This window comes from Candoia aspera, chromosome 1 (genome assembly GCF_035149785.1).
Source record: "Candoia aspera isolate rCanAsp1 chromosome 1, rCanAsp1.hap2, whole genome shotgun sequence".
NCBI lineage: Eukaryota > Metazoa > Chordata > Lepidosauria > Squamata > Boidae > Candoia > Candoia aspera.
Window position 1 is genome coordinate 91086206 of NC_086153.1, and position 26233 is coordinate 91112438.

Consider the following 26233-nt stretch of genomic DNA (forward strand, 5'->3'; position numbering starts at 1 on the left):
GTGGTTAAGGTGCCGTAAGTTACTTCCGTGAACTCAATCACGTTCTAACCATAGGCAATTAGTTTAATATAGTGTCATCTGATCATTTTGGAAGGGTATTTGCATTATCGCATACATTAAAAATGTATCCTGCCCATTTACTGAATGTCGGATGAATATCTTAATATTTATGAAGATGGCATCCAGTTATATATCTGCCTCTATGTCATCTTTGTGTACGGAAGACTGCTTTTATGCGTGACTCCTTCCTTAAGGACTGAGATCTTTTTTCTAGGTTGCTAGTATTATTAACAATACACACACCCAAAATATCCACCCAAATAAAAATATATCTATGCATGCGCAGCTGCAGCTAACATTTTACTTATCAATTAAAATTCAGTAATATGAGGCTAATCAGACTTCCCTAATAATGGTGCCACTGAGAAGTCTCAGTTTTGTATCACTGCCCCATGTGATCACACGTAGGGTCTCACCATCCAGGCAGCTTAGTACTCCAGGAGACAATCTTTCAAGACTTTTGTTTCTAAGTCATTTAGGGGTCTATACCCAAGTACCAAATTACGAAGCATATGAATAATTCTTTAATTTTTCTCCAGCTCACCAGTTTCACTTTGCTCACAAATAACCCAGCAAGAGAAAACAGAAATAATAATGATCTAGTTAGATATTAGATCAAGTACAAAATAATGAAGTAAACCTCTACTTTACTGCCCTTGGTGAATTCCACCGACTCATTTTTTAAAAAGGTGAAGCCACTTTTGGAGAAATGGAAGCCTCTCTTGAAAAGTTATCACTTGATGGCCTGCTTCATTAGGTTATATCCACACATCTCCAAGCACAAGCACATTAAGTTTTGAAGATTAATTTAAAGGGATCTAAACCACAAACTTACAAATGTGTGCCTTGTTTAGATATGGAGGGGCAATAATGCAGCCTAAAGGGTTATTGTTAATATTTTAAGATATATTTCTCTATGCCTGTATCTGATCTAGTTACTTGGAAAGCAGATAAATTTAAATATACATTGTTTTCTTCTTTAATCAACCTAGTCTGCCAAGGTGTGCTATCCCAATAATCCACTATCGGTAATGTAAGAGAATTATATATAAGGAGACAGAGAGAGATTTCCTCTGAGATGGCAATTAGAAGAAATAAAGCACTACAAGAGAAGAGCATAATGAATTATTCTACCTGTATGGCCCTAAAGGAAAGCAGAGCTAGCTAGATTTAGGTTTTCTGTTTAAGATAAGGGCCATGGACATTGCTGCCTGCTCATTCTCAAGTGGGGAGAGAAGAAAGAGGCAAAATTACCCTCTTCCATGTTCTTTGTTGGTGCCATGGAACATGGAAATGTTTACTTCCCATTTATGCTTTGGAGTCCCTCTTAGAATTTCAATTCTTTTTCTGTCCTTTAACGTTCTCTAGGATTTTTCTATTTTCTCTGTGCTTACTGGCAGATAATCTCCTTTCTGCAAGTTCCACTACACATGCTGGTTGAGTGACTCTAGAAGATATAAGATTCTAGCAGGGAAACAACCAGAGACTTACAGTATTAAGAACAAGCCAGACCAGAATTCTATCATAAGCAATTATGATTTAATGGCCAGTTTTGGAAGAGGACTTTTCAATGGTTATCCCCACCAACATTCTAGAAATGACCTATCCCAATTATCTGTTTGTTCAACTGAAAGAACGCCAGTTACATGAAATCAGTGATTTCTTTGGAATGATCACAGTGTGCGGTTTGATGCATGATGTTTATTTGGGAATGTAAAGCTGGCCCATTATTGGATCTCCATACAAAGACTAAAATCATTCATGCAGCCCGTATCACAGCATTACAGCACCAGCCAGCCCTTCCAAAACTTGATGCCCTCCAGGGATACTGAGCAAGGAGGAGCAGTGAGGATAATCAGGGGACTGGAAATAGAGGTGTTCACCGGATCCAACTGCAGTCTTGCAAGTTCTGCCTCTTTCATAACAGGTGTGATGATACCACTTTTGCTCAAATGGGGTGGAGCTCGCATCCCAACACCACCATGCTGATTTCATCATTTGTCCCACCCCCACCCCTGCTGCAGCGGATGATTCTGACTGGAAACTAAGTTAATAGTTTAAGCTAAACTCTTCTCGTACGAGGAGAAACTGAGGGGACTGGGTAGCCTTAGAAAAAGACAACTGAGGGAAAGAATGTGATGGCACTTTTCAAGTACTGAAAGAGTGTCATACCCATTTGCTGCCATTAAAGGTGCAGAACATGAAATCATGGACTGAAGTTACAAGAAAGCAGATTCCAACTAAAGGTTAGGAAAATCTTCCTAACAATAACAGAAGGGCAACAGTGGAGAAGGTTGATGTGTTCACCTTTGTCAGATGCATTCAAATAGATGATAGGCCCCCATTTGTTGCAGATGGTTTATTTTGGGTTCCTGGACTGAGCAGGGGGTTGGCCTTGATCAGCCCCTTCCAGCTCTAGGATTCTATAATTTCAACCCACAGAATTTCTAGCTAGAATATAATTCAAAAGTCATTCTGGTTCTGGATAGTGCCAGGTTGATGAAAGCTGACATATGCCATAGAAGTATTACATCATAAGGCAACAGTCCCTGCAGTTGCCATGCTTCACAGACAGAGGGTACTTCAGTTGCATTTGCTATTTTATGTCCAAGTAAAATAATTTATACTGAAATGCAGGGAAGGGAAACTGCTGTCATATTTATATTAGAGAATAAGCAATACTGTTTGTTTACTCTAATAATGGGAACTTAACTAAATTAGACAATACATACTAGTTCCTTACTATTATGTGGAAAAGGTCCCCAAAAGGGGGAGAAGAAAGGCCAGTAAAGCTCATCCCAGAAGTTTGTTCAGCTGGACTCTTCTCTTCCTTCCTGTCTCAAAAAAGGCTACTGCCCTCAATCACCCAGCAGGGAGGAGGAAGGCAGCAGGTGACCACTTCCACAGAAGTCTGCTCAGTTGCATAATCTCTTCTACTCATTAACACCTTCTGGGAAATATCTCTAAAGGGGAAATGGGGAAAGTCTTCTCCACTGGACTCTCCAACAAAGCTATTACTACTAACAGTGGGAAAGATCATAGGAGCTGGCTTCTTTTTTGTATCTTTTTATTCAATTTTTATTTAAGAAAAAAAACACAGCTCCTTTGAGTAAAGCTTGAGTCCTGGTGAATCCATACAGAGACATCCATGTAGTGTCTGAGGCTACAGTATGAAATGAATTTGACATTCTCTTTGTCCAAGATGTTTTTTCCATGTCCCTGTTTAGCCCACAAACCTTGTAAGTCCTTGAGATCCTTCAATCCTGCTTATCTTTTATGCTCAAACAAGCTCAGCTAGGTACTCTCACTGCCAAGACTTTAAAATTGTTTAAATTTGTCATAAAATGTTTTGTGAGGGTTCTTATCCTGAAAGGTGGGATATGAATAATTGTAATAAAGAAATACTAGCTATGAATAATAATAATAATAATAATAATAATAATAATAATAATAAATCACACTTACAAGCACTGTTAATAATTAAAAATGTGCCCATCAATAAAGATAAACATCCCTAACAAACTATATGCAATTAAAAAGTAGTTATCACTTGCAAATAATTATAGTTATTTAGGTGCACAAGTAATTACAGTTCCTAAACTTATAGGAATGTATATATTATTATATAAATTACAATAATTCTTAGGAACAATAATTGACTGTTCTTCCAGTATACATACTCTGTAATTGTCCAATCCAATATTCAATTAATTTTCTATAATGATGCTCATGTACTACAATCTAGCACAGCAAGGACTAATTTGCCAAAACATGTTCTAGGCTGCTGAATATCACACAAGGAAATTTGTTTATTGCTAATCACTTATACAAAACATTCTTTATGGTAACAATGCAAAACATGTAGGCTACTCTCTTTAAATAGACCAAATGCTATAGAAACTAACATCCAAAATGGGAAGTACAATAACAAACCAAAACGAATGCTGTAACAGCTGATCAAATTATAGTTCAAGGATCTGCCTGGAAGACTCCACCTGGCAGAGCAAATATCTGCAACTGAAAAATTACAGAATTTGTTTTTGTAGTATGTTCTGATGCCTGTGTTTCAAAATTACACAAAACTTGTTCTTCATAGTTTTATTGCTGATGGAAAACAACATAGCACTACACGGGATGTAGGAGCTTAGGAAGGGAGAGTATGTAGGGTACAGAAGAAGTGTATGGCTCTGAATACTGTCAAGCTAGTGTTATGCTTGCAGAATTAATCATCAGCTAGTACAAATCTAAGCTTGATTCTACACGGCAGATAGGGAACCCAACCAAGAACAGGGGTAGATTTCCTCCCTAGCCCCATTTAAAGTTGGAAACACTCACTCACCTGATGGCTGTCTGAAGTTTTTCGCAGAGGACCATGAAGACAGAGACAACATCATCACAGAATGACTCAGTGGTGGAATCTCCAAAGTGAACAAAAGGCATGCATTAGCAGCTTCAGATATATGCAAGCCTAACTACACCAAAATTAGGCGTGTGCAATATCTCCAACCTCAGCAACTAGACACATCACACAGAAACTGTGGATGACTGGGATATGGTATTGCAAGAAAACCTCCTTCTTAGAGCAACTCTATCAAGGATCTTATCAACTCCCAAATCAAAGAAGAGAAGAGTTAGAATGCATGATCTACAGAGGGTGAATTCTGAACGTTTCTCTGTAGAGCACTTCACTTGTACTAGTCATGTTGCATATCATTCAGCTGTAGAGACTATGGGAAACAACCATGAGCTGACTCATAATGAACCTCTTGGAATTCCATATGTACTATACCAGCACATTCAACCTTTTTCATCCTCTGCCAAACCTTTGGAAAAAAGATGACAAAGTATCTATGAGCTGAAGTTCTCTTTGTATACATGAAGTACTTACTACCTTCTGATTGCTCAGTCACTAGCTACATGAAACTGCTAGAAGCTGTTCATATTCACGGCACCCTGGTATGCTATAGTTATGCTAGAGTCCAACTCATATGATTCCCAATCAGCTTGGCTACCTCATATTTTCCATTTTCCCTGACCAATGAAAATACTGGTCAAAGCTATAGCTACTGTAGTTTATGACATCCAAAAGATACAATTTTGAGAAGACTGATATAAGATAGGAGGACATGCAATCTAAACATTGGAGGTTTTTATTGCTTCAAAATAACCCAACAGCCATTCACCACAGATGGCTGCTACGATAGAAAAACAATTACACTCTGAAAAATTGGAAAGGAAGAAAGCGGAAGCTGTATATAGCAGAGACAGGCAATGCCATGTCATTCAAATGTTGTTCTCAAACTCCCTTGTCAAGACGCTGATGGGAACTGAAGCAGCTCCAGAGCATTAAGCTGCCTGCCTCTTGTGTATTTTGTGAAACTGAAACTACACCAAAATTTTGTATAAATATGAAGGTAATAAATAAATCATTTTTCTCAACATTAATTAATTGATACCTGAATTCTTGAGCCCTTGAAGAACTCCTTGGCTTTCAGTCATCTATTGAAGAAGGACAGAGGTAATGTCATTAGCACAAAGAAAAGTGGCAAGACTTACTATAGACAAATTTCTTACTTTACAATTTGTAGAAAGTTGCTCCTGAAACAGAGAAAAGTCTATAATTTTCTTGCTCAGATAAAACCTGATCCAGAGGAAAATTTCAGAGCTGGTTAAAAATCACCTTGATTTTTTTTTGTAGGCTTTAATATTTTGTAGATGCTTATTTACAAATTCAGTTTTGTGAATATCATACCAACCCTAACTGAAGCATAGGAAGCAAAGACCAGTCCCATTACAGTTGCCAACAGACTCACTGTATTTTCTTGTTTTTGCCGCAACTGTAAAATCAAATCGCTCAACATCTGGCTGAGAGTTGCCCGTACAGCTGTATTAATACTCCGCTGGTGATAACTGGAAATATAAGTTTCAATGCAGACCTGGTTGGGAAAAGGAAAAAAAAAGAGACAATAATAGCAACACAATTATACTGGTTAGAAGGTAAAGTGTATCAGCTGTTTTAGACATGAATCACTATTCCAAATATCCATCTTTATATAGCAGCATCTCTCTCTCTCTCTCTCTCTCATCTATCTTATCATACTGCTGAATACTAAAGTCTCATTTCATAATAATATATACAAAACAGAAAACTACTAGAAGTCACTTTTTGGTATTTAGTTTTTTTCTTCCTACTCTGATGGAAGCTGCTTGCTTGAAAGAGTTCAAGAGGGCGATGAGGGAATGGCAACCTCTTCTGAAACAATTACCTGCATTAGTGATATATGACTGACATAAATCTAATATGCCATACCTAGCAGCACAGTCATTTTATTGAACAGCCCAAGTTTAATTTCCAATTGACAGAGAATACTCACTTCAGCAATCTTAAGTACAGAACTTGCGTTCAACTCAAACGTTGGAGTGTATGTTATGCAGAGCAATACCTAGAGTCAAACAAATACAGTACAAAAGAGCTTTAGATTGACTATTCCCTTAAATAAACAACATTTTTTAAGAGTCAACAGTGATGAACATCATCTGGGAGCAAGCCTATAGCATATTCCCCTGTTATCTAACTGCAGAATCATACAACACATACAGGCCAAAAAACATTAAAGCCAAAGTGTCACCAAAACAGAAACCAACAAACAAATTAATACAATCCACACAAAGGCAGGCCATTATTCAGAGGTATCTTTTTAAGGTCTCTGAGTAGTTCAAGGGTCTAAACATTAATTGTACCAGTCTTTTACAACCTGATAGCCTCTGGATATGTTGGATATAAACCATACTGGCTAGTGATTATGCAAACTGCTGTCTAGCACACCCAGAAACTACCAGCATGAAAAAGGTTATAGTGCCAAGAATAAAATTATAAATATTTTGGGACCTTCCTGACCCAACCTTTGAAGGGGAAAGATCTACAGTGGCAACAGGAATATTAACTACATTTGCTAGAACAGTATATCTACCAAGCTATGAATTAAATCTACAGGGCAAAAACAGGTTTGTAAAGCTATAAACCAATGAAATGTGCTATAAAGAACAAATATGACACATTTCTTGTTTTGTAAGGATACTAAATGACTGCTGTCTAGGAATTTGAGAAAGTTAAGAAAGCCTCTGCAAATAGCAAGTGAAAATTTAGATCCTACTCAAGCTTGCTCTTAGAAGGAGACAATGGAATAGAAAGGATCCTAACCATAAAATAGGGATTAATTTCAATGACATCCATTGGCATGATTATGTGGCACTTACCGCAGCTTTTCTCAAGGCAAATTCTAAAAAAATGGTTCAATGCTAAATACTTTGGATGTTATTCCCAATTTTTAACTGACCTAGCAAATGTCAGCTAGCACTGCATGTGTCATTTCACAAAAAGTATACAAAACCTGTGAAATAACTTCCAAAATCTTCATACAAAAATGGTTATATATTGTTTATGCTTCAGAGTTGTTTATAATTGCCCTCCTTCAGAAATCCAAATGTCACTGCAAGAACTGGTAGTGAAATCCTCAAACCCAAGGAAACAATCCAGGGGCACACATAATTAACTGTCATTCATTCATTCATTCATTCATTCATTCATTCATTCATTCATCATATTTATATGGCCGCCCATCTCACAAAATGTGACTTTGGACAGCATACAATAAAAAACTATACAACAGTAATATAAAAAAGTCAACAATTAAAAATATTAATATTATGATTAAAAGGCAAGGTAGGTAAAGGTAAAGGTTTCCCTTGACATTAAGTCCAGTCGTGTCCGACTCTAGGGGGCGGTGCTCATCTCCATTTCAAAGCCGAAGAGCCGGCGTTTGTCTGTAGACACTTCCGTGGTCATGTGGCCGGCATGACTGAACGGAACGCTGTTACCTGCCCACCGAAGTGGTACCTATTAATCTACTCACATTTGCATGTTTTCGAACTGCTAGGTTGGCAGGAGCTGGGACTAGCAACGGGAGCTCACCCCATCACGCAGATTCGAACCGCCGACCTTCCGATCAGCAAGCTCAGTGGCTCAGCGGTTTAACCCACAGCGCCACCGCATCCCCCAAAAGGCAAGGAGAGACCAACAAATATTACCAACCATGAAGCCACCTCAGCAACTCACCATTCCCTTGCGACCCCAGGCCTGTTGACACAATCAAGTTTTGAGGGACTTACAGAAAGTTAACAGGGATGGGGCCGACCTCACCTTGGGGGGTGGGATGATGTTCCATAAGGTGGGTGCCATGGCAGAATTAGTTTAATATAGTTTTGGCCATTTTGGGTCTATAGGGAAAACCACACTTACAGTGGTGATTCGTATTCATATTCATCTGCAACAGATGCACAGAAGGCATCTTCCATCTATAGTCTTTACCTGCACTGTTTTGCTAATCCAGGATCTGTCCTTATATAATATTGTTGAGAAATTCTTATTCTAAAAAACTGGTTATTTTTCTGTTTGAGTTTGCAAATCTTTACCACATCAAGTTAAAATATATCATAGAAATATTCATCATATTAAAGGGACAGAATTTCCATTCAATCTATAATATAATACTGTTGATTAGGGTGATTTCTTTTCTTTTCTTTTTGCAGTTGAACACATTTCTTGTTGCACATTTTGAGACTATTTTGAGACTATTGACAAGTCTGGTAAAAAATTAAACTGCCATGCAATACTGCTTTCACTGACAATTGCTCATGTGACAGTATTTAAAACAACTAGATACAAAATATAATCGAGTGAAAATTAAACGTTTATAAACAAAAGCAACATAATATATCTCCATCTATTTTTAACATTTTTATTTTAAAATATTTAAGGAAAAAAAATAAATGACTAGATAAAAATAAAAAGTAAAAAGTAAAAAAATAGTGCATGGAAAATAAAATATCAGTGAATAAATAATTTACAATTATTATGAAAATTATAATGAATCATTTTATTCTTTAAGTAATTAATTGGATATATAAAACTAGATTCATACTGTCTTAAGAAATAACTGAAAATCACTACAAAACTCAAGATAATATTTATATTGATTTCAACACTGTCATTATTCCTAAAATAAATACACATGATCTTGTAAAAAAGCAAAACAAGAAAACAAGTGAAAAGTGAAAAATAATGAATACATAATAACAATAATTTTAAAAAACAGTAAAAAAAGTACGGAGTTCTAAATTCCTTCCAGTTGCACCTGACTGATCAAATCAATATATTTATACACATTACAATTGCTTTTGGATACTATCTTTACATCAGACATTTCCCCCTTAAAACTGTACTCTAAGTATCTAAGGTTTCCTTATTTTGGGACATGTAATATATAGGGAAGCCATTCTTGCTTAAATTTAGTCAAACTGCTGTTCTGGATTTCTTTATTTACTACATTTCTACCTGTTGCAATTGTGAGATTCTCAAGAGATTTACAGTAAGAAAGAAAAATAAAAGGAGCACCCACTGTAAAATTTAAAATAAATGATATAATCCTAAAGCTATAATTACAATCATCCAACCTAAGGATCTGTTGGCAGATTGCTAGGAAAGCCTTTGGCCCAGGAGAGATCAGAAAAGTCACACACCAGGCATTTCTATAAAAATAATTTTATTTACAGAAAGCAAAACATATTTAAAAGGTTCTGCATTCTTACAGGCTCTCAGTGAGAGCTGCTAAACTCTCTACATGCCTATACAGAAGGGAAACAGAAACTAAAACAAGTCCAGGCAAGTTCTTTCCCCCAGGTGCAAAAATTAACATTCGAAAAGGGGACAGTTGAATTCAACCTCTTCACCCGGCCAAAATGATTAGTTACCATAGTAACCTTAATTGGTAGTAGAAAACATTAACAGGATCATGCATCAATCTGGAAGAACTCAGTTTTCCAGAACAGTTTCCAGAAGGCCAGAATTATAGCCACCAACAATTGGTGGGAGGCTATTCCACAGTGTGGGAGCCAAGGAAAGCTTTACCTATGAACCTCCATCCTGTATATCTCATGGAAATGGGAGATCACCAACAGCTTCTCCAGGGTCACCCAGGTCAGGCACACCAATTCTGCCTGAACAAGACAGTCCTGAAGTCCCGAGTCCCAAGCCATGTAGGGCTTTACAGGTAATAAGCAGCACCGTGAACTGAATCTGGAAGCTAACTGGAAGCCAGTGCAAGGCTCCTAGCAAGGGGTAATGTGTTCATGGGATGAGTACTAGACAATACACAAGCCACTGCATTCTGGATGAGTTGAAACTTCTCAGGGGTCTTCAAGGGCAGCTCCATGTAAAGCCCAATGCAATAGTCCAGGCGCCATTGTAGAGGTTCATGAGAGCATGACTGTTTAAATTGCCCTGTTATTCACTAACAGCCATGGAAGCCCAGTGAGTGACTTTGGCCCGGCTACTCTCAATCTCTCTACCCTACCCCACAGGGGTATTCTGTAAAAAGTTGGAGAAGAATGCTATGTACACCACCTTTAGCTCCTGGAAGAAAGGTGGGAAATAAATCTAACAAGCAAACACATAAATAAAACATGCAGCTCATCTTCCTGCTTAAAACAACGATTAAGGTTAATAACACAGTGTATGTTATTAAAGTTTGTACCTCAATAACACAGTGGAAACACAGTCCTAAAATAAGTAGGCCACCAGCCGTCTGTCAGTTTGTTGTACTGTGGTGGCTTGCGTGTTGCTATGATGCTGGAAGCCATGCTACCAGTAGTTCTACTATCAGAAGGGTTACCCTTGGTGGACAGGTTTCAGCAGAGCTTCCAGACAAAGAACAAACTAGGGAACAAGGCCTGGCAATCTACTCCCGAAAACGTGCCAATGAAAGCCCTATGGATCACAACAGAACATTCTGAGATATAGTGCTGGAAGATGAGCCCCTCAGGTCGGAAGGCACTCAATATGCTACTGGGGAAGAGCTGCCTTCTCGAAGTAGAGCCAAGTTTTGTGACACGGATGGAGTAAAGCCTCCGGGACCTTCATTTGCTGATGTGGCATGACTCAAAATGAGAAGCAACAGCTACAAACATCCACTAATAATTGGGACATGGAATGTACGAAGTATGAATCAAGGAAAATTGGAAGTTGTCAAGAATGAAATGGAACGCCTAAAGATCGACGTCTTAGGCATTAGTGAGCTGATGTGGACTGGCATTGGTCACTTTGAATCTGACAGTCAAATGGTATACTATGCTGGGAATGAAAAATCGAAGAGGAATGGCGTGGCATTCATCATTAAGAAGAATATTTCAAGATCAGTTCTAAAGGACAACACCACCAGTGATAGACTAATATCTATACGTCTACAAGAAAGACCAGTTAATACTACTACTATTCAAATGTACGCACTGACCACAAATGCTGAAGATGAAGAAATTGAAAACTTTTACAAAGTGCTGCAATCTGAAATTGATCAAACATGCAGTCAAGATGCTTTGTTAATTATTGGCAACTGGAACGCAAAAGTTGGAAACAAAGAAGAAGGATCAGTAGTTGGAAAATATGGCCTTGGTGACAGAAACAATGCTGGAGATCGCATGATAGGATTCTTAAGACCAATGATTTATTTATTTGCAATACTTTTTTCCAACAACACAGTCGACAACTATATACATGGACCTCGACAGATGGATTACACAGAAATCAAATTGATTAAGTTTGTGGAAGAAGATGGAGAAGCTCAATACTATCAGTTAAGACCAAGCCAGGAGCTGACTGCAGGACAGGTCATCAGTTGCTCATGTGCAAGTTCAAGCTGAAGCTGAAGAAAATCAAAGCAAGTCCAAGAGTGCCAAAGTATGATCTAGAAAACATCCCACCTGAATTTAGAGATCACCTCAAAAATAGATTCGATGCACTAAACATTGATGACCGAAGACCAGAAGAGTTGTGGGAAGACATTAAGAACATAATACATGAAGAAAGAGAAAGATCATTAAAAAGGCAGGAAAGAAGGAAAAGATCCAAATGGATGTCAGATGAGACTCTGGAACTTGCCCTTAAATGCTGAGTAGCTAAAGCTAATGGAAGAAAGAATGAAGTAAGAGAGCTAAATAGAAAATTTCAAAAGGCAGCTCAAAAAGATAAGGAAAAATATTATGATGAAATATGCAAAGACCTAGAGCTAGAAAATCAAAGAGGAAGAACACGATCAGCATTTCTCAAGCTGAAAGAGCTGAAGAGAAAATTCAAGCCCGAGTTGCTATCCTTAAAGATTCTGTGGGCAATACATTAAATGGCATGGGTAATATTAAGAGAAGATGGAAGGAATATAGAGAATCACTGTATAAAAAAGAGTCAGTCGATGTTCAGCTATTTCAGGAGGTAGAATATGATCAAGAACCATTGGTGCTGAAGGAAGAAGTTCAAGCTGCACTGAAGACATTGGCGAAAAACAAAGCTCCAGGAATTGATGGATTACCAGTTGAGATGTTTTAACACACAGCAGTGGAAGCACTTACTTTTTTATGTCAAGAAGTTTGTAAGACAATGACCTGGCCAATTGACTGGAGGAGATCCATATTCATGCCCATTCCAAAGAAAGGAGATCAAACAGAATGTGGAAATTATCGAACAATTTCATTGATTTCACATACTAGCAAAATTTTGCTGAAAATAATTCAACAAAGTTTGCAGCCTTACATCGATAGAGAACTACCAGAAGTCCAGGCTGGATTTAGAAGAGGATGTGGTACGAGAGATATCATTGCTGATATCAGATGGATCTTGGCTGAATGTAAAGAATACCAGAGAGATGGTTACCTCGGTTTCATTGATTACGCAAAGGCATTTGACTGTGTGGACCATAACAAGTTATGGCTAATATTACAAAGAATGGGAATTCCAGAGCACTTAATTGTACATTTGCAGAACCTGTACACGGATCAAGAGGTAGTCATTAGAACAGAAAACTGACACCGAGTGGTTCAAAATTAGAAAAGGTGTGCGGCAAGGTTGTATACTTTCACCCTACTTATTCAATATGTACGCTGAACAAATAATTCGAGAAGCAGGAATGTACAAAGAAGAACGGGGTATCAGAATTGGTGGAAGACTCATTAACAACTTGCAATATGCAGATGATACAACTTTGCTGGAAATGAAGAAGACTTGAAGTACTTGCTGATGAAGATCAAAGATTGTAGTCAGCGATACGGACTACGCCTGAATGTGAAGAAGACGAAGATTCTCACAAATGGACGAATAAACAATGTCACAATAAATGGAGAAGAGATTGAAGTCATCAATGATTTCATTCTACTCGGATCAACGATCAATGCCAAGGGAAGTAATAATCAAGAAATCGAACTACATATCCCGCTGAGAAAATCTGCCATCAAAGACCTATCTAAGGTTTTCAGAAGTTTAAAAACGAAGGTGCGTCTGACTCACACCATGGTCTTCTCAGTTGCCACATATGCCTGTGAACGTTGGACATTAAAAAAGGAAGACAGAAGAAGAATTGATGCATTCGAATTGTGGTGTTGGCAAAGATTATTGAAAATACCATGGACTGCCAGAAGAACAAAAACAAATCAGTTTTAAAAGAAATACAACCAGAAATACAACCGTCGTAAACAACTCGACGGCAACTAACAACAACAACAACTGACAAAATTCTAAGAGGGTAAGTATTTCTTTCAACCCTGTATAAATGCAGAATTTATATCCTTAACTAAACAGAAAGATTTTGAGATGGGTCCTAAGGTTCAAAGTGAAGTTGCCTGTTCATATCCTCAAAAGAGACTATTTTCCAACATCAATGTCAACATAAAGTCCTACTCTGCACAATTTAAATCTGAGTATCTGAAATAACAAGATACCCAGAACAAGGCCACTGTAGCATTGGGCATTATGGAAAGTAAGATGGATGCTTAGATACTGGGGAGAAAAGTGGGATGGAGCTTGAAACCTTTCTTAAAATTTATTTATTTATTTATTTGATTGATTGATTGATTGATTTCTATAGCCGCCCATCTCAGCAAGGGACTCTGAGCAGCTTATGTGGTTAGTTAAACCCTGTTATCTTCTGAGAAAACAATACTGGATTCTTGTCTTGCACATGCTCAGAAAAAAGTTTCCTCCAGTACTGAGTGACCATAACAACAATGTAGATGTTAATCACAACTGGAAAGCTTTCTGCAATAAAAGAGGAAATGTTGTTTTGCTCTTTGGCTGCCCAGAAAATGAATGATATTATCCTGATGAGTTCTACAAATCAATGAGCGGGGAATTTTTTTTTAAAATTATTAAACAGAAAGCTATTTTCCTACAACTGAATTTGGCAGTATTTTCAAGCACTTACACATGGCCAATCAGCACTTAATATAATTTGAAATTTTCATTTTCAAAATAATTGCAGAATGTTAAAAAAGATTATTGTAAAACAGCAAAGCATTTCAGATATATAAAAACAGAAAGTAACTTGCAGTCTAAATAAATTGTTTCTTAAGTGCCACAATTTGTTAAAGTCCTCAAATCAAAATTGTAGGGTTTGTATTCTTGTTATTTTCAGAACAGCTGTCTTGAAATAAAGCATTCTGTATTTGCAAAGCTGCCAATCCTTCAATTTATTCAATCTGGAATCATAGTTATTTTTAGAAACCTTAGAGGGAGAGGAGATTTATAGCCTGAGATTGGCCCAACTACAATTTTAAGAAATCTCTACCAAATGAAAACCTGTCATAGGAGAACACACTGCTCAAAAGCATATCATCTGTTTATGTAAGTTTGAATATTTTGCAAAATTCATTGCACCAAACCCCTAATCCCCCCCCCACTGTTTACCTGATTATCTGCTGCAGTGATGAGCAACTGATATGAATTCAGTACCGCTAAATGAAATAGTTAACTACCAAGTAATAAATCTCATGTTATCTAACTACATCTACTCAGAAATTATCTTTTTCTAGTGCCAGGAAGCTGCCTATCTACACAATTCACATTCAGTGGCACATGGATAAAATACTGTTGTAATAACCTAAATGGAAGAATGTACACCAAGAATGGAGAGAGAAAAATGAAATAAAATCCACTGCAGCTGAGAAAAGGTTTAACACACCACACACACACACACACCCAAACATGAAAAACAATGGTTTGGTATTAAGAGGAGTGAGCAGAAACAAAGGGCAATCAGCATATCTATTCAATGGAGCAGAATGCAGGAATGAAGAAAGGGCCATTGCTTCCTTGTACAGAGCCAGGAAAAGGTGCAACTTATTCCACTACATATAATATTAATAATTTTTATATATTTATTCCCTTATGGAAGAAGCTTTGGAAAATAGCAACACCCACACATTATCTTTCTGAGTGTTATAATACATTCACTCGTTAAAGAGTCACTGGATGAGCGGCTATATAAATTAAATAAATAAACAGCTACAGCTACTCGGTATATGTTAATGGATAGCTTAACATTTAATAAATGGCTGGGAGAAGTTATAATATACACCCCTCCAGTGTCAGATTTTTTTTTTCAAAAACCTGCAAAATAAGTGCCCTCTTATCATTCACAATTAAAATCACACTTCTGCATGGAAAATGAAGGCAGAGCAACAAGGAAGAGTCAATAGAAAATAGGGTTGAAGAAAAATCTGGCAATAAAAGAGCAACTCTAAAGATGAGCTCTGTTTGGCTAATCTCATGAAACACAAGTACTTGGACAGGAGGCCACTAAGGAATAACAGATCTGGAGTTAAGGAGTTAAGAAGAAATGGGATTGGTAATCTAGACCAGGTTTCTCCAGCTTGGCACTCTCCAGATGTGCTGTCATCTGGGAATTCTGGAGAGTACCAGAATTGGAGATGGAGAGTCTAGAAGATCACAACAAGGGAACTATAGTGTTGTGATCTTGTAGATCCAAAAGTGATGAAGGTGAAAGAAGAAAGTGCAAAAGCTGGTTTGCAGCTAAACCTTAAAAAAACCAAGATTATGGCAACCAGCTTGATTGATAACTGGCAAATAGAGGGAGAAAATGTAGAAGCAGTGAAAGACTTTGTATTCCTAGGTGCAAAGATTACTGCAGATGCTGACTGCAGTCAGGAAATCAGAAGACGCTTAATCCTTGGAAGAAGAGCAATGACAAATCTCGATAAAATAGTTAAGAGCAGAGACATCACACTGACAACAAAGGTCCGCATAGTTAAAGCAATGGTGTTCCCCGTAGTAACATATGGTTGCGAGAGCTGGACCATAAGGAAGGCTGAGAGAAGGAAGATCGATGCTTTTGAACTGTGGTGTTGGAGGAAAATTCTGAGAGTGCCTTGGACTGCAAGAAGATCAAACCAGTCCATCCTGCAGGAAATAAAGCCAGACTGCTCACTGGAGGGAATGATATTAAAGGCCAAACTGAAATACTTTGGCCACATAATGAGAAGACAGGACACCCTGGAGAAGATGCTGATGCTAGGGAGAGTGGAAGGCAAAAGGAAGAGGGGCCGACCAAGGGCAAGATGGATGGATGATATTCTAGAGGTGACGGACTCGTCCCTGGGGGAGCTGGGGGTGTTGACGACCGACAGGAAACTCTGGCGTGGGCTGGTCCATGAAGTCACGAAGAGTCGGAAGCGACTAAACGAATAAACAAACAAACAAAAGATCCAAAAGGATTTGTAGAATTTGATGGGCTATTTCATAGTTTGATGGTAATCTATTTGTTGATACTGTAATTGTAGTCTCCCAGCATTGGTTTTGCTCTAACTTGCATCTATGGGATGGACCATTCCACTTTACTCAGAGGCTTCTCCCCATTGTTTGCAAATAATTCTAGGCATGCTGAATGCAACAAACCACTTCCATCTGCTACATGGAACTGACAGCAATTTTAATTTTCTATTTTCTGGTATACTTCCATATGTTGTTCTTAATGAACTCTAAACTTCTGTCTTTACAGATAATAAGTATTGACCAAAGTCCAGAAAAGGCAGTATAACTGGTGGTCCCAGTTGTTAAAATTAGGTTCAGTTCTCTGATTCAAGCACATCTGTGCCACCCAGTAAAAAAAAAAAGGCAAAAGAAACTGGGAAAGCATTTATACGTTTCGAAGGATTAGGTACTCCTTCAGTGTATACAGCATGATGTGTTTAATTTTGAAGAGGATGAACACAGAGCTTTCTATTAAGCACTGGAACTGTGAAAAGGTTTTCCTGTGATTAGAAACAATTACTCAGAGTGATGGATGCTTAAATCTCCAGGCAAAGTCTTATACCAGGGGTGGAACAACTGTAAAGCATGTGATCTATTGGATGTTCCCTAAAGAAGGGATGCATTAATCCACTGGGCTAAGACAGACCTCAGCCTGAAGCCAAGCAAAATGTCTGCTTAGGTATAATGCCAGTAGTAACCACAGAAAGAAGATAATATTCATCCCTGGCTCTGGGTACAAAATTCCTATTCAGAGTTAGAATTATGTAAGGAAAATATGAAAAAAGGGGGGAGGGGAGGAGAAGAAAAATTAAAGAGTCTGCTTTATTGCCACTTGTAAATATGAAATATATATGGCTGATACCAAAAAAAAATGTAATGTGTATTCAGAGCATGATATTCTGCCTTTTCCTGAAACTGATGAAAGTGATGGTGCCTTCGTCCCGACCAAGACCACTTCAAATGACTACAGGAAACAGAAATCATCTCTTGCTCCAGCCAAATCACCGACTCTGTCAACATCCCTTCCTCTTTCTCTCTCACCCCATACCACAGATGAAAACAGGGTGGGCACCACTGGTATTCACAGAGGGTTCGGTCTTGTAGTTTTGCTTGGTTTAAGAAAAAGAACCCCATATGGTTGCCTTGGGCAGGATTAAGCTTCTTCACTTTTTTCACACAAAAACAGAGAGCACTGGCATTACTACTTAATGTACCATGCAGCTTACTCCTAAGAGGTCAGAATGTTCTCGGTACAGGTTTGCCTTTGGAGTAAGTTTAAAAGCCACACTTAGTAGTTCAAATTTAGTGGCAAAAATTCTTATTGTGTACTTGCCATAGCATACAACTGTGCTTAGAGAATGGCACTGGTTTCCAAGTACAACAAAAACTGTACTCCTGGCTTTTATACCTTCAAACCCTGAGCAGTACCTTTGAAATAGGGTTTGTGTGTTGGATGTAAAATTCTGATCCAAATCGTAACAGGTGATTTTGGTGACATGCGTGAAATCTGAGCTGATGGCCCGCCTTGTCATCTACTTTTTAAAATTGTTTTTGTAATTAATACCTATTTTTATGGCTAGTAAAATGGTTTTTATTCCTCTAGTAGAAGCTGTAACCAGAGACACTATATTCTTAAGCAACAGAGCACTGACAGCACTGTATCTTATGCAGAAGTTTAAAGAGTACCGTTTCAAAGCAACCTGCCTCTTCAGGGGATTATGCCATTAAAAGAGGTGCAAAGCAAATCCAGGGAAAGGTCTGGCAGACAGGTGCTGCATTCACGCTCCCGCATCCTCTGAAGTACCAAAGGGCTACACAGTTCTACTAATGATCACTTAGCAGAAAAATCTGGATGCTGTCAACGGCTCCAAAGCATGTAAAAATCGTGCTATTTCTTTCCAGCATTTTGCATATTTTATAAATATAATTAACTGGACGTGAAGGAACACATTACCTAGTCTAACTAAGTTTACTCTTAACAATGGTTAAAAACATGAAGAAAAATTGCAGCTGGGAACACAGGCAAGAGCAATTTCCGCATGAGCGATCAAAAAGTCAAGATGGCAGTTGTGGCAACATTATTGAAGCCCACCATTTGGACATGCGTGTGCCATCAATGCATGTACAAAAGAGGTGGGGCTTCGACTGTGCTGCTGTGACTGCCATCCTGACTCTTCTGACCTCCCACCTGGTGGATGCTACTGAACGCAGGCCAACCAGAGCTGCTTCCTCCACTTCTCCTGCATGCGTGGCATTGTTGTAGCTAGTAGACTTGCTACTCTTGGTCGGGGCTGATCATTCTGATTGCTCAGTATAAAGCTCACTTGGTTCTGCAATGGGAGACTGCTTCAGAGGCAACATTTATCAATCTTCTTTGAATGAAACATTTCAAATTCTTCAAGAGCCCAAATTAATACACCCCCTTCTGGACAGCAGATTTTAGTTTAAGGATTATGGAATCTCAAGTAGTATTTTAAAACAATGACTTAGGTCATTCCAAATTTTTTACAACAGCAATTTAGGTGACTAAAAAATCGTTTAGCTCCTGTTCTGCCAGTCAGGCTGAACAAGGAAGTAATTATAAATGACATTTGACATTTCCAGAACAAAGGCTGTATAGTAGTGGGTAGGAGAGGATTTGACTTGTAGAAACAGAAATGTCTTTCACTAGTGCAAAGCCGCTCTCAGCCACCCCGCAGTATCTTAAATCTCACAAAAAGCATTTGTAGCTATACAAAGAAAATTTGGAATATTATGAGCTTAAATGCAGCTTAATAGAACATTTACTTTATCTCCCATCACAACCTGATACACATACAACAGATGATACACTATTGTTCACAAGCCTGCTTTTACCAAGACTCACTGCAATTAAGTACCTGATATATTAACATACCATGACTTTCTGAATACTCTATTTTGCATATTTGGGGGGGGGAATCTTAGTGAACACACAGGCATTTGCATCTAAGGAGGCAAGCACAGGATCAGGATGTGCTTGTCATCTCACACAGAAATTGAATCTATGGAAAGATTTAGATGGAAGAAAATCCAAGAGTATCGGTTTCATTGTATGTAATGTAATTACATTTCACAGAGTATGAAAAGTGACTGGCAAATTCTGTACAATAAACAACATGAAAATCCTAGTCAACACAGAAAATCAATAACAGTGCATCTTTACCTCTGTTCAGTTAAGGAAAGATTAATGTTTCTTGAAATGAACAAGCAACTAACACACCCATCAAGTAAATGCAGTAAATGATGTTGATTATTTGCCATTAAGTCATCTTTGACTCCTAGCGACCACATAGATAGATTTTCTTCATGAAAATGCAGGTATAAACCATTTTTATTTAATCCCATCTCTTTCTATGTAACTGGTTATCCTTTTTGTAATGCAAAAGGCTTCTCTTTATTCCATGTCCGCATGATACATGAGACCTACTAAATTTATGAAGATTAATTATTCCAGAGTCAGGGTAAGAAAACAAAGAACAGTGTTTATCAGTGTATATAGCCATCATCTCAGTCCAGAGATTCTTTATCACTTTAATTAGCAGTAAAGAAAGAATGGCTCATAAATACTAGAAAAGGTCACTCCTGACACTGGTTCAGGGAAATAGTTGAGCAGGAATTAATTAGTTATTTTCATCTTTCTTTGCACATAGCTACTTTCTCAGCACTTTTACATTTGAGGATAATGAGGAAAGTTGGAACAAGTCAAATCAAGGGAAAAAAAATATCCGGTAACCCATTCGAATCTTTTCTCTAACAGGAAGTTGCCCATTTTCTTGTCTCCTGTCAGAGCAGTCCCATTTTCATAATTTGGCAGTTTTACTACTAGGATGATAAAGTGATCTGGCAAACATTATGTGCAAAATTACTGTCTACTGGGCAATTTTTGCAGACATCTCCCAGCCCAAAGCTGGCAATATTAACATAAAATGAGTCGATTTCCAAAAGAAAGATTGTAAGTCTAGCCAAGTGCTTATAGCAAATACTAAGCAGAGTTTTCATATCAATCTTTCTGACTCACTGACACATCCAGAATTTTGAGAAATTATTAAGGGCACTGTTACCAAATGAATGCTGTGAGAGGAAATGACACTCTGAATCATAAAACGTCTGCTGTGATGGACACAGTCACAAAACACCAATATTCAGAAAGACTAAAGGAGTGAATATATAATAGAGTTGATACCTTAGCTCCAAAATACACATTCTGTTTTGGATTAGCCCCAATATATGGGCCCACAAACCTGATTTCCCAGAATGTGAGAACTAAGTGCCCTCGTCATTCATTGCACTGACTGTGATCAATTAATTATAAGCACCACTGCAATCGGACCAGCCAGTTTGGTCTAGTGGTTAAGGCGCTGGACTAGAAACCAGGAAACTGTGAGTTCTAGTCCCGCCTTAGGCGTGAAAGCCGACTGGGTGACCTTGGGCCAATCACTCTCCCTCAGCCCAACTCGGTGCAATGTAGACTAGCCTCCTCGTGGTGTACCCAGGGCAACATGACTTGTCATGGCTAAATAGTCTACACATCTGGCTGCTGGACCTCACAAGGATTTCCTAGCAAGAAAAGCAGCATGAACACTGAACTGCTATGCCTTACGATTAAAAAACAACAACTCATTGCACTTTCATTCAGGATGCACGCTTTTCTCATGCTCTTTTCAAAATAATGTGAACAAGTCACATTTACTGACCTGCTTTCCCAAATCCCTGAAAGGCCACCCATAGACCTTCCTCATTCCTTCAAGTTGGTTTATGCAAACATCACTATCCCAGCCCTAGCTTCACTGCTTCCTCTTCCGCTTCCTGGGTCACTCCCAGATAACCTCCAGTCCCCCAAAGGCTCCACTACCAGTAACTGGATGTTGAAGAAGCATAGCACTTATCAGATCTGCCCTATATAGAGAACAGCTACATTGCCTGGAAATTCTCTGCTGGGATAGGCATTTGTTACTGAAAACACTCCTCAGTAGTAATCAAGGACAACTTCAGTATGTAGAGCTATACTCTCAGATGCTCCATAGTTTTGAAAAGCTACAGCTTAATTGTTAATTAAGGCCAGGTTGGCGTAGTGGTTAAGGCCCCAGGCTAGAAACCGGGCGACCATGAGTTCTAGTCTCGCCTTAGGCACAAAGCCAGCTGGGTAACCTTATGCCACTCACTCTCTCTCTGCCCTAGGAAAAAGGAAATGGCAAACCACTTCTGAAAAACCTTCCCAAGAAAACTGCAGGGATTTGTCCAGACAGTCTCCGAGAATAAGACATGATTGAATGGGATAGACAGACAGACAGCACAGTAGACAAGGAATATTAGATTTAAGCTCTCTACCTATGAAGCTCCCTGTATATTCTTATCTTTTTATTAAAAAATATTAGAAATAAGAGGGATTGAAGAACTTAAGCAAAATTCAATTAGTATTCATTTGAGTGGCTCTTTGAAAACACGGATATTTGGAAGACCAGAAATGAATGCTGCTGTGGTTGGAGTATTCTGAAGTCCTAACACTCCAGAACATCTAACATGCTGGAGGCTTCTAGAATGGCAGGAAGGAATGACAACCCTTCAATTATTTTACCTTTTAAAAGAAAATCTATTTTAATTCAATTCCTTCCAACTGTCCACTCATTAAATTACAAAACCAGAACTAAACCATGAGAAATGTAAAAATAGTTTCCCTTTGCGGAAGCTGGAATATCAAGATGGCTTACTGTACTATAACTGTCTTGTACTGAATTCAAACACCTGGAAAAATGTGAAATGAACCTCTTCTGGACATAATTGTGATCTACCGATGTAGAAACAACTGTATGTGTGAAAGGCAATGTATGTACATGCTTCAAAAATTATTTCAGAGAAGTGCTTTGGAAGATATGGGAGCCCAAGTGCATCATCTCTTTTTCAAAACCTGTACAGTCCTGATAGGTAGATAGACAGACATCCTACAGAATGGAAATACACTATCTTAATTTTATTCTTCTCTAGACATGCAGTCTTCCACCAAAGAACTGCCACAGTAACAATCCGCAGAACAAGGTTCTATTGATATTCCTTCATTTCCAATGCATATGGTTGCTTGCCAGGTCAGCACTCCTGCTATTTTAATTCACAGTAATGAAAGTATGTATTTCTAGGAGTAGCAGTATGCATTCAATGTTCAAAGTATTTACAATTCTCACATATAAATTCAGGAGCAGAATTGTGCCAGAGATTTGGAAGTAAACATTTCTTCCACAAAAGTGAGGGACTTTTGAGGAGCCCAAGAACTTTTCTTTGAGGGGGGAGAGGGAGATAAAAGAGCCAACTATATAATTTGGTTAAAATTACTTTACCCTAGCAAACAATTAAAATTATTCTCTACCCTTGTTTATGTAAGGACAGTGATGATTCTGGTTCTGCTCTGCCACTGGTAGGTAACAGAATAGGACATCATTGTAATTTATGTCTCCAGAGTTTGGAGGGAAGAGAAATTCCACTTTCTTTATCCCTCATACCTGACTGCAGTCTGAGACCAACAGTACCAAAAATGACTGCATTCAATCCACTGTCTTCATTTCAGGACTCATTTGAAATTACAAACTTCATGGCTTTCAATGTCTAGCCCAGTTTTAAAAATTTCCTCATTTCCCATTTTTGATGTAACAAAAAAGTGGAGAGTTCCAAATACTAGTCCTAATAAAGATATCACCTAGCTATGTTTTGGCTTGGATTTGGCTACATTACCTGTTGCACCCTCTCCTAGCCATTGATTCCGGAGGACATTAGATGTGCCTAGTAAGCTAAGATTGGTTTGATGTGTTACAGATTTTAAAGACCTGGTGTATACCATTATTCTGTTTGCAAAAGGCACCTGGTTTTGTCTGTTAGGTCATCAACATGCATAAAGCTCTGCTTTGTAGTTGCTCCAGCCTACGGACTTTCAGCCAAGAGGATGGCTACCTTTACATTTGACATAAAAAAATAGCACTGACATGTTGATGTCCTGCAGATCCAGGCTTACATTAGTAAAGAATAATCCAGCTGTGTCACAAGCATGACAGCTAACTTTGTACCGTTGTATAAAACAATTCAATTAAGGGTCACAGCCAACTCCAGGAGAACTGCACAGCTGAGTCAGATAGGAAGCCTGTTCTGCAAACATGCAAGTACTGACGTCTGTAAAAGACTAACCTTCATCACTTCTACCTGCAGGTCTTCATTGAGAGATGGAGTCACTCTGACTGCATTCAGCATTTGATTAAGCAACTGCTTGTCATCAGAGTCAGTTTCCATGGATACAAATCGCTCATCAGACAGTAGCTTCTGCAAAGAAAAATTGAACTATTTAATTTCAGAGGTTCTCAGTTTGGTTCTCTCATAATGTTGCTATAAAAATGATAGTTACTAGCAAATGATGGAATAGTAAAATCCATTAAATGCATGCAATGCCTATCACTTAAGATGCAGTGAACCTGATAATTTCTGTTGAAGGTGTGAATAGGAAAGCCTTTATATTCCAGATAAGGCAAACAAAATTCGAAGACAAGTTCAATCTTCTAGCCTGGGGGTGGGGTGGGGTGGGGTGGGGTGGGGAAACATTTCCACAATGATGCTATACCGGAACTAGAAGATTCAATCTTGCCAACAAGAATAAAGGATAAGTTTCCTGACCAACTGATAGAAAAATGGCAAATGCAGTACCAAATTTTGCCCTCTGAATGCAGACCATCCCACTCATTCCACACTGGTCAAACTAGCCTTCTGGACTTTTCTCAAAGAATATGAATTGCTAAGTTTCTCCTCTCTTTCATGCATCCAGAGGCAGCTTTTCGATCCTCAAAGTACCACAGCAGTAACTGCCCAAGATGGAGCATCTGTAGCCTAGGGTCATACCTTGGGGTACTAACGGCTTCTGTTTAAAGGATTCATTAGACAAGCATATGAGGACTGCAGTGCTTATCAGAGATGTCCTTCTGTGTAGGCTTCACAAAGTCCCCCTTTCATAAATAGTCCCTATAGCCTTCACTGAGTGAGATGAAAGACTCCTCATTGCTCCATAAATACTCACTGCAGCGTTGTTCCCCAACTGGGAATGTGTCAGGGTACAGCTCCCAAGAGGGCTGGCTGAGAATGCTCACTTATCAGCAGATACATTTTGAGAGCATCAAATTGAGGAAGGCTACATTACAAGCACCTGTAAAGGTTTTGCCCAGGATTAACCCTAATACACAGTCCTGCTTATCTTCCATATCATTTCATGGGCCTGCATGCTTTTAAAGTGTATAATTAAGCTTTTTTACCATTCATTTTCCTGTCAACTCTTATTTTACTCAGCAATTCCAAATGTGGCAAAACCTTATCCACGTACCTGCATCCCTGCTAGAGCTTGCTGTGCCAGTTTCATATTCTTGCTCTCCAAAGCAAGCTGCAGTGGAAGGAGACACTTCTCCCTAGTTTTCAAAGAAAGAGAAGAGTCAGAGGTCTGAGTTCTGGTCTACTCTTAGCCGTGGATGCTCACTGAGTGACTTTGGGCCAGATGCTCTTTCTCAGCTCAGCCTACATCACAGAGTGGCTATTGTGGGGGAAAATGGGAGGAGAGACCACTATGGATGCTCTTTAAGGAAAGGAGATATAAGTCTAATAAACAATATAGAACAGATCGTCTGAATTAGTCACATATCTTAAGTCCTATCCCTTAAAGCATCTTGGTAAATTTTAAAGCAATCAAATGGAAGCCATTGTTGATATATGAAATAAGGATGTGGGGAAAAACACTTCTAGAAGCACAGTTCTGGCAGAAACACAGGAAAAAGACATTAGAAAACTAAACAGTGGAAGTAGGAAACCAACTTGCCTTCGTGTCTTTTAACAACCTGCACCAATTTCCCAAAAGTTACATGCATCTCCCATGGCTATCACCAGCCTTCTTCAAAAGCTCAGGCAACCCTCAAAACTGTCTACCGTACCTATTAGAGCAGAAAGGTAGTTCTGGACTTAGCCTTATTGATCAACACAGCCTACAGATGTAAACCAAAGCAAGATCAGTTATCGCCATTCTTGAAAAACAACAACCACCCTAGGTAACCCAGAGCTACAGTATTAGAAAATGTTGTCCAAAGCTGAAGGCAATGACACAACATTTCAGAACAGTATTTGCTTCGTAAGTGCAAGGGAACAAGTGCCATATGGCAGATAATTATAAGACTAATTCACCATGCAATGCTGACGTGATAGAGAAAGGCTCAGGTTTTTTTTTTTCATCTGTTAGAGCCCCAGTAAAAGAACAGGAAACAAAATCAGACAGAAAATAAGGAACCTTGAAGCTAATTCTGCTCTCACACAAAATTATTACATTTTTCTGGGCCCAATACTTCCTAGAGAAGGAAGTTTCAGATGACTTAGAAGTCATTACCAGACTGGTTGCAATGAAAGCTCCTCCTTGCTTCTGTTTTAATACTGATATAATATATTTACCTATGTAGAGAGTCAACTGGGGCTAGTGGTTAAGGCAATGGGCTAGAAACAAGGAGA

At 38.5% G+C, this 26233-nt stretch overlaps 1 protein-coding gene across 1 annotated transcript in view; it reads right to left on the reverse strand.

Annotated features, from left to right (window-relative positions):
• Nucleotides 1–26233, reverse strand: part of ARFGEF3 (ARFGEF family member 3) — a 78725-nt gene that overhangs the window by 46262 nt on the left and 6230 nt on the right. Inside the window, exons 3-8 of the mRNA XM_063309337.1 lie at nucleotides 25071–25152; nucleotides 23894–24025; nucleotides 6435–6503; nucleotides 5874–5996; nucleotides 5517–5559; nucleotides 4400–4478 (exon numbers count right to left, since the gene is read on the reverse strand). Of these exons, the coding sequence (XP_063165407.1) occupies nucleotides 4400–4478; nucleotides 5517–5559; nucleotides 5874–5996; nucleotides 6435–6503; nucleotides 23894–24025; nucleotides 25071–25152 (528 nt within the window). The remainder of the gene's footprint in view (nucleotides 1–4399; nucleotides 4479–5516; nucleotides 5560–5873; nucleotides 5997–6434; nucleotides 6504–23893; nucleotides 24026–25070; nucleotides 25153–26233) is intronic.